At 38.7% G+C, this 9,421-nt stretch overlaps 1 protein-coding gene across 1 annotated transcript in view; it reads right to left on the bottom strand.

Moving 5' to 3' along the window:
• The window catches only part of LOC122755093 (basic proline-rich protein-like), a 95,034-nt gene extending 86,900 nt beyond the window's left edge, over positions 1 to 8,134 (bottom strand). Inside the window, exon 1 of the mRNA XM_044003461.1 lies at positions 7,958 to 8,134. Coding sequence (XP_043859396.1) covers positions 7,958 to 8,134 — 177 coding nt within the window. The remainder of the gene's footprint in view (positions 1 to 7,957) is intronic.
• Between the last annotated feature and the right edge of the window lie 1,287 nt (positions 8,135 to 9,421).

A 9,421-nucleotide genomic window follows, 5' to 3' on the forward strand; every position in this document is an offset into this window, starting at 1 on the left:
GGGTGTTCCTGATCTGAAATAGGGGTCAGAAGGGGGCATCTAGCATGGAGAGGTCAAAGAGGATCCCTGACATGGGATGGTTGTTAAAGGGGATGTTCTCTGAGCTGGGGAGGCAATACACCTAAATTTAAACCTAAACCTTATGTTAGCTCAGAAGAATTTGGGATTGAGAACTGGAGTTTGACCTTCAGGGCCAGTTTTTCTGGGAAAAATTTCCTTGGTGAAAGATAAATCAAAGTACTCTAGGGAATCTTTCTGAAAGTCTTTTGTTCTGGGCATCAGAGTCTTGACTCAACCTAGCATGGTTCAACAAAAACTGTGGCAGGTGAAAAATAAAATGACTGAGGAAACAAAGGTTCAAGCTTCTGAGCATATCAATTTATTAAGCAATGCATGCCAGTTGCATAACAAATTAAGAGCAGGCCTGCTCAGCTGTATCACTGGACCCTGAATACAGGAGGAGTCAGATTTTTATGCATTAAAACAATTAATCAAATAAGATCATTTAATTAGAAGAAAATAACCAGGATACAAAATTAGGTAATTTGATTTCTAATTGGAGGAAAGATTAGGAACTTTCCAAGTTGGGGGTGGGAGAGCAAATAGGTACAACTGGCTCTCATAAGATGTTTGAATGTGCTCTCGCACACCCAAATCTTGGTCTCTTTAAACTATCAACCTGCTCATATACAAATGAGGCATCCTCCTATATCCTTTATAAAGTGATTTACATATTTGTGCCACAATTCATTTCCTGTCTGAAACTGATCAAGTCCTAACAACTGTGATTATTTACACATGGGTTTTAACAGCTGTTTTTAAAGTTAAACCAAAGTTCTTTTTTTTTTTTTCTATTTAAGGATCATCTATGAAAGAGATATCTAACACCATTAACCAGTTGATAGAATTCATTTTCTTTATACAAAATAGTTTTTATGCCTTTTTCTTTTAAAAAAAGGACCAAACTGATCCATATGAAAGGGTAGTACCTTTAAGGGACAGTATCATAAATCAGTGAAATAGAATCCCCAGGCCATCTTATACGCATAGAAGGCAGAGTAGTTGAAGGTTGATGTTAGAGGTGCAAGGAAGGTTTTTGAAGTCTCCTTAGGAAATGTAATAGGGAGTCAATATAAAGGGAATTAAAGGATTGCTGTACATGACACCATTTTCTTTTAACTCTTGGAATGAATAAAGTCTGAGAGTGTAGACCTGTAGCTCAAGAAGAGCAAGGTGTGGAGTTTTTTTCTAAAAAAGAGAAAGTGAATTTAAAAGTAAGGAGAGGACTGAGAAAATGGTACTTGAACTCATGTTAGTCCATTTCCTTTGGCAGAATGAATGAATAACACTTATTAAGTGCTTACTATATGCAGAGAACTGTGCTAAGTACAAATAGAAAAGTGAGAGTCATTGTTCTCAAGAAACTCCCATTTTAATGTGGGAGACAATCTAGGATTATGGAAAGTTTCAGCTTCAAATCAATCCAATATGGAAGATTTCAGCTACAAATAAAATGTAAATATCTCAAGTTCCTTAGGATGTAGTGGCAAAGCAGATGTTAATGCATCTTTAATGCCATTCCCACTGATACAATTAAATCAGTTTGTAATGTTGAAATGTTTGATGGTGGCAAGGATTAGGGAGCAAGAACTTTCTTTTCTGGGTCTTTAGTAACTGAGGCTGTAGCATCTAATTGCCAGCTTGATCTCCATTTGGGTTGCTTCCCAGGATGATGGCTGAGGATACTGGGCTGGAAGCATTGCTATTTCCAAGGCTATGGGCTCAGGGTCCTGGACTATGTTTCGCAGTACCTAAGGGAGATGGTGGACAACGTTGTAATAATATTTTGACTTGCTACCAAATTGTGCTTCTTGGTTTTTTTTTCTGGATGCTTTGCTTCTTCAACTAAGTTGGCTGCCTTACTTTGTGTGTGCCAGCTGGTGAGAAGCTAATGGGAATGATTAACCCTTTCTCCACAGGAATTGCTTTCCTAGGTGAGGGCCACAAAGGCTGGGTGGGATCCTGCCAGTTCCAAGGGTCTGGTGCTTATTTACTTGTTGGTGGCAGTTGCTCAGCAATGTTGCTATTGATGATGGGGAGAGTGTACCTCCTTCCACTATGATTTTCTCTGAAATTATGAATGGAGGGGCCAGACTGGCAGAATGGTCTGGTGTTTGGAGAGGCACTCTTGTTCAAATGACTCAGGTTTAGGGTACTGAGATGTCCCATTAGAGTGTGAGGGAAATGGTGGTAAAGAATAGTAGTGGTGGTATCACAGAACTGTGATGACCAGGCAATTTGCTTGGCAAAAATATTATAGGGCAAGGGGCAGCTAGGTGGAGCAGTGGATAAAGTACCAGACCTGGATTCAGGAGTACCTGAGTTCAAATCTGGCCTCAGACACTTGACACTTACTAGTTGTGTGACCTTGGGCAAATCACTTAAACCCTCATCGTCCCCGGCCCCCCCCAAAATATTATGGCAAACCCAGGCAGACTTGTCCATTATTTTTAATGATAAATTGTTCAGTTGGATATAGGTTTTTGAATTATTTATATTTTCCATTGCATCTCCCTCCACCCCCCCCACTCAGAGAGTCATCCCGTTATACTTGAAATGAAAAAATGAGGGTGGGAAAGTTAAGCAAAATTAACCAATATAGCAAAAAGTTTAACATTATATGCCATGTTCCACACCCATAATCCCTACTTCTTCAAAGAGTAGAGAAATACCCTTCTTATATATCTTCTTTGGGGCCAAGCTTGGTCATTAACACATTGAATCATTGAATATAAATTGTTTTGTAGTTTTATTTCCATTTCCATTATTGCATTGTTTCATAGAAGTCTTCCATGCTGTCTCTGTATTCATCATATCCATCATTTCTTTATAGCACAACTATATTCTTTTCTTTTTTTTTTTGGTTGAGGCAGTTGGGGTTAAGTGACTTGCCCAGGGTCACACAGCTAGTAAGTGTCCAGTGTCTGAGGCTGGATTTGAACTCAGGGCCTCCTGACTCCAGGGCTGGTGCTCTATCCACTGCGCCACCTAGCTGCCCTTATTCATTCTTTATAGATATATTTGCAGTCCAGTACCACTCTCTTTCTCTGAGGAAACAAAGAGACCAGTCTCTAGCCCAAACCTCCTAATTCCTTTTTGATGAGGAATCAGTTTCCCTTGGAGAAGGGTGAGTAAGGAGAATCTAGAGGATGATTATTCTTGTCTCCTTTTGAAGACACCCTTTGTTACGTATACTTATTAGTGAGTAAAAGTGAATATAGGCAGATAAGGGGGAAAAGGAGAGAAATCAAATAAATGTTGCTTCTGGAAAAGGTAGAAAATTGACTTCTCAAGCCTGCCCTCATATTCTCCTGTGACTCCCCAACCAAACTCTTTTCTCTGGCCATCATTCCTATATATATATAAATATACACACACACACACACACACACACACATATATACATATATACACACACATATATATACATATAGATGTATATGTATATATGTGTGTGTGTATATATGTATATGTATATGTGTATATGGTATATGTATATGTTGTTTCTCCTGTTCCTGTCTCACCACCCATCCACATGGATCTCTTTTGTATTGTATCCTTGAAACTTAGCATTGTGCCTGGAACATATAAAAGCTAAAAAAATGTTTCCCCTCCCCCCATCCATTCTAATATATATTCTAGACTTTGAAAAGCTTTGCTTTAAAATAAGAGGGTTTGTTTATCTTTTCAGAAAAGATGGATATTTTTTACCTGAACATTCTTTTTTAAAATAATATTTTTATTCTGTTAAATTTTCCTATTACCTTGAAAAATTAAGTTACTAAACTTTTTTTTTTTTTTTTAGTGAGGCAATTGGGTTAAGTGACTTGCTCAGGGGTCAAACAGCTAATAAGTGTTAAGTGTCTGAGACCGGATTTGAACTCAGGTACTCCTGACTCCAGGGCTGCTGCTCTATCCACTGCGCCACCTAGCTGCCCCATTACTAAAACATTTTAAGTTCAAATTCTCTCCCTCTCTTATGCCCCTTACCCCACCCATTGAGAAAGCAAGTGATAAGATATCAATTTTGCATATGAAATTATGCACAACATATTCCATTTAGCTCTATTGCAAACAAAAAACCCCAAGAAACACAAAAAGCAAAAAAAAAATTAAGAAAGTGAAAAAATATGCTTTAATCTGCATTCAGAGTTCATCCACTCTTTCTCTGGAAGTGGATAGCATTTTCCATCATGGGTCCTTTGGAATTGTCTTGCATTATTGTCTTGATCATAGTATTAAGTCTTTCACAGTTTTATCATTGTTACAATAGCACTGTTACAATGTTTTCCTGGTTCTGCTCACTTACTTTGAATCAGTTCACAAAAGTCTTCCCAGATTTTTCTGAAACCATCCTGCTTGTCCATTTCTTGAAACACAATAGTATTCCATCACAATTATATACCACAGCTTGTTACTACCTGAACATTCTTTGTAGAAATCAAACAATCAAAAAACATTTATGCACTACACTGCACAGGTGTGTGTGGGCTACAAAGATAAATACAAAACAGGAAAAACCTTAAGTTTTATAAATTAAAGGAGCACTTTATTTTGCCAGATGGATATGTTCAGGATTGTAAAGAAAAAAATAATTGAGTGTTTTATGGACAATTCTTTTTGCTTTAAACTGGGGTTGGCTTTTTGATGTTAAGAGAGAAATCTGATTTTCAATAAGAGGTGCAACTCTGAAACATAATCTCACAATTTATGTTCTCAGTAGTCATGACATGTAGTTTTTATGTCTTTTCATCCCTGAGAAGCTCAAAAGTTTTTGTTTAGGAGAGAAGTGCCAAATTTTCCAGTTGTCTAAGCTGCCACTTCAAGTGGATATGTATTCTGAACATTAATTTGTCTCAATTTAATTCAAATTTTCCTCAGTTTACAACCCTGTGGCATAAGCAAAGTGGGCATTTAAAAATAACCAGTTGGTGAATTTTCATCCTTTTCTAGAGTTTTCTAAACTATTGTATTCATTGATATATTGCATATCTAAACTTAAAGAATGGACATGAAGTTCCTTGTTTGAAATTCAAATCTAGTAAAAGAATTTGTAGTACAGTTTGAGGCAGCTATATGGCTCAGTGAAAAGAGCACTGGGCCTTGAGTCAGGAAGACATGAGTTCAAATATGACCTCAGACACTAGCTGTGTGACTGTGGTGGGCAAATCACTTAACCTCTGTTTGCCTAATCAACTGGAGAAGGAAATGGCAAACAACTCTAGTATCTTTGCCAAGAAAAACCCTTGGATGTGGGTGCATTGGTGTGTTATGGTCCATAGGGTAATAAGAATTGGACATGATTGAACAGCAAGTATAATTTGCTGTTTGTCTATCTCAGTATTTTCTAAACTGTTTTGATCATGTACCCCATCAATAACAAGCATGCACCCAATAAGTGCATAATTATTTCTATGTGGCATGTTGCATATACCATATATTAATGAATTATACACATTAAATGTGTAATTTTCACATTATAAAATTTATATAAATAGACATTTTAGAAAGATGAAATCAGGATAAGATATTGATTCTAGAGGCTATTGGGAACCACTGGAATTTATTGAGTAGAGAAGTTGACATAATTATATCTGTGCCTGCACATGAAGTAAAAGTTGGGGGGCATCTGAAAGTCTTCCTCGTTCCCTAATCTCTGAATGGGGTTTTTCAGCCTTGATATGAAGGCAGAGTGCCATTGGCTGGATCTTGTGGAAGAGATATGTGGGTAGTGGAATGAATCCAGCAAAGGAAGCCAAAGGATAAAGAAGTATGGAGAAGCCATCCTAAGCAAGAGACAGGACAGGATTAGGGGTGGAGAACAGATGGGAAGAACTGTTGTTGATTCCTATGCCAGGGAAATATGGGTAAAGTGCTTTTAAAAATGTTAAAGTGTTATACAAATGTCCATGATTATCATAATGCTAATGAGGGCATTGCTTCCCATTGCCTCTCAGAAATCTCAGTGGTTCACTATTGCCTTGAATATTAAGAACAAACACCTAAAGCTGGCAATGAAAGACCTCTAAAACTAGATTCTTACTTATCTTTCCAGCTTTATTTTACTCTATTCCACCTCCCTCTCTCTCTTCCTCTTCATCTTCAAGCAGATGAGGACTATTAACTCTCCTTTGATTTCTTCTTCTATTCACTGCCCCCCCCCAACATGGTTTTTTTTTTGTTTTTGTTTTGTTTTTTGCAGGGCAATGAGGGTTAAGTGACTTGCCCAGGGTCACACAGCTAGTAAGTGTGTCAAGTGTCTAGGTTGGATTTGAACTCAGGTCCTCCTGAACCCCAGGGCCCGTGCTTTATTCCACTGCGCCACCTAGCTGCCCCACCTCCATGGTTTCTTACAGGTAATCTCTCTCTAGTCCACCTGTGATTATTGAATTCCTTCTCTTTGAAGCCCAAAGAAGGCACCATGTCCTTTCTGGCACCTTTTCACAAGGTGTTTATAAAGTATGGAACACCAGGAATTCTTTAGAAGGAAACACAGAGCACACAAGACAGTGAAGAAAACTAGCTTTACGGAGAGGATATACTTAAAATATGAAGGTCAAAGTTTTTATAGCATTGTTACTGGGGTCAATCAGGGCCAGGAAATGAGGAGGGGTGTAGGAAGCTCTGACATTGGAACTAGTGCTGATTGATGTTAGGGTGAAGGGTGGGGGGTGGTAGGGAAAGACTCCTGGGAATTGGCAGATAATTTATATTCAAACTCTCTAGGAGTGGAAAAGGAGCTGTAGGACATTACTGTTAGTCTTAATCCGACAAAGCAATCAGGGATTTTTGAGTTTCTCTGGAGTTTCTTCATTTAGCAGGGTAGAGAGTTTGCTGGGGCATTATATGACCCTTCCAGGGACATGTTCCTATATGCATTGATATTCTCATGCTGAATCCTTAGAGGGTGGCTGACTTTTTCTCCTTTCAAGGCTGTAGAGATAATCCTAAAGATCTGGACTTTCTAATACTGCTATTCACAAGCCCAATTCATGCTTTCCATCGATTATTAGCCAGTTACCTTGCCTTTTTTTTTTTTTTGGGTGAGGCAGTTGGGGTTAAGTGACTTGCCCAGGGTCAAACAGCTAGTAAGTGTCAAGTGTCTGAGGCCGGATTTGAACTCGGGTCCTCCTAAATCCAGGGCCAGTGCTCTATCTACTGTGCCACCTAGCTGCCCCTACTTTGGCTTTTAAGGAAAAAAATATGGATATGTATACGTACATATGGATATATATTTAATATAGTAAGAACAGTTGGTATAAAACATCTCCCTACCATGCCCTCTGAGGAGAGTGGACTCAAACTTAGAGTACAATGGTAGTGTGGTGGCCAAAGGATAAATGTCTATTTTCTTTTGTAGAGTCTTCATGAAATTTTCCCTGAGCATAGTTCTCTTCTGGGCTCTGAGGTTGGGTGTCTCTGTTGAGTCCACAGTAGGCATTTCTCTTTGCCATGAGGAAGTATTACTCCCTAAAACTGTTATAATCCTCATGTGACTGTCTTTCTACTTCTGTCTGTAGGCACTTCCTCTATTGTTGGCCACTCCATCCCAGTGCCACTATTATAGCCCCTGGTCACCTAGGGAATGAACTAAGAATGGAATTTCTTCTCATAGGCTTAGCTTGAGTTTCTTCACTACCACAAGGTCCTGCTGCTGGACTGCTATTATTAAATGGCTTGCTGTTTGGTATTGTTTTCCCCTGGCATCCCCATGGGCACTACTGATTCATTTTGTGGTAAAAATTATTTGTGTATAGAGTAATATTCCCATTTTTAGCTAACTCATTTGGGAGGGGCCATACCTGGCTCACACCCAAGGTTACCTATGCTACTAAGCTCAGAAAGGCAGCTTTTAAAGGACCTTCCCTTTTGGGGGGAGGAGAGATTGAATGCTTGCTGAAGGGAGGCAGGTGATCTGGAAGGCTAGGCATCTTCCAGAACTTGGTCTTTTTCCTTCTGGGTCCTTGTGCTGGTGGTGCGTGTTCATGCTCTGTCTCTGGCGACCGCTGTTCTGGCAGGCACGTTCGTGCTCTTGGTGTGGCGACTGCTGTTGGGGTGGCGAGCGAGCAACCATAGACTGGCGGGCTGTTCAGGTGTTTGGTGAGTTTAATTACAGAAAACCCTAATAGGCTAAGTTTAGAGTTAAGAGCATTTCTCTGTATTTCTATTTTCCTATTTCCTTATGTTTTATTTTTATTAGTTTCACCTTTGTTGTTTAATTAATTCCCAAGTAATAAAATATGATCCTTTTGTGAACTAAAGCTTAGAGGCTCCTTTCTTATTGGCCTGGGAGAAATATCTAAAAAGAGCAGTTCAGAGGGGTGGGTTAAACCTCTCTCCCCAATATTAAGGCAAGTCACCCAAATAACACTCTATATCAAATTTTGGCCCTCACAATTTCAACCAATGACATGCTACTTTCCAAGTGGTCTCATCTGTCTTTTATGTATGTATGTATGTATTCATTTATTTATTTATTTATTTTTTTGTGAGACAATTGGGGTTAAGTGACTTGCCCAGGGTCACATAGCTAGTAAGTGTCAAGTGTCTGAGGCCAGATTTGAACTCAAGTCCTCCTGAATCCAGGGCCAGCACTCTATCCACTGTGCCACCTAGCTGCCTCATCTCATCTGTCTTTAATCTGATGACCTGAAGCCCTTATGATCCTTTTACATTGATTAAAGTCTTATTCACAGCTAGTTTACTTTTAATTCATTGATTTAATAAAGATGTCTTATCTTTCTGTGATTAGCTGGGTTTGGGGGTAGATCCCTACCCTTACACAGCCAGGAAGCATTCTCTTCTGATCCTAGCTGAACGTGATCTCTTCCTCTGAGTTTTCTGAAAACATCTTCTTTGCACTCATCATATTCTATATTACACTACCCTTATTTGTGTCTATGCCATATATTCCTTATTATAAACTTCTTGAAGATAGGGATTATATAATTTTTCACATTTTGGGCTCTAGTGTCTACTGTGGTCTTTTGCACACAATAACTATAGTAGTAGCTGATATTTATATATATTTTAAAGTATTACAAAGCGTATAGGGTGTCCCATTGGGCAGTTTTTAAGCTATAAAAGTTTAAAATGTCACTAAGACTTTTGGAACATCTTTCATACATTATCTCCTTTGGGCCTTACAATAACCCTTTGGGGACAAGTATAATAGATATCATCATTTTATAGAAACTTAGATAAATGAAAGGACGTTGCTTGGTTAACCAGCTAGTGAGTAAAAGTGTTGGAGGCAAGGTTTGAATCCAAGTTTTCCTCACTCCAAGTCTAGCGTTCTCTCCATTATTCCATTCTGCTTTCTCCTGTTTCCCTATGAGTATTTACTTGATTTTCATAATTT

This window comes from Dromiciops gliroides, chromosome 4 (assembly GCF_019393635.1).
Source record: "Dromiciops gliroides isolate mDroGli1 chromosome 4, mDroGli1.pri, whole genome shotgun sequence".
In the NCBI taxonomy this organism is placed as follows: Eukaryota; Metazoa; Chordata; class Mammalia; order Microbiotheria; family Microbiotheriidae; genus Dromiciops; species Dromiciops gliroides.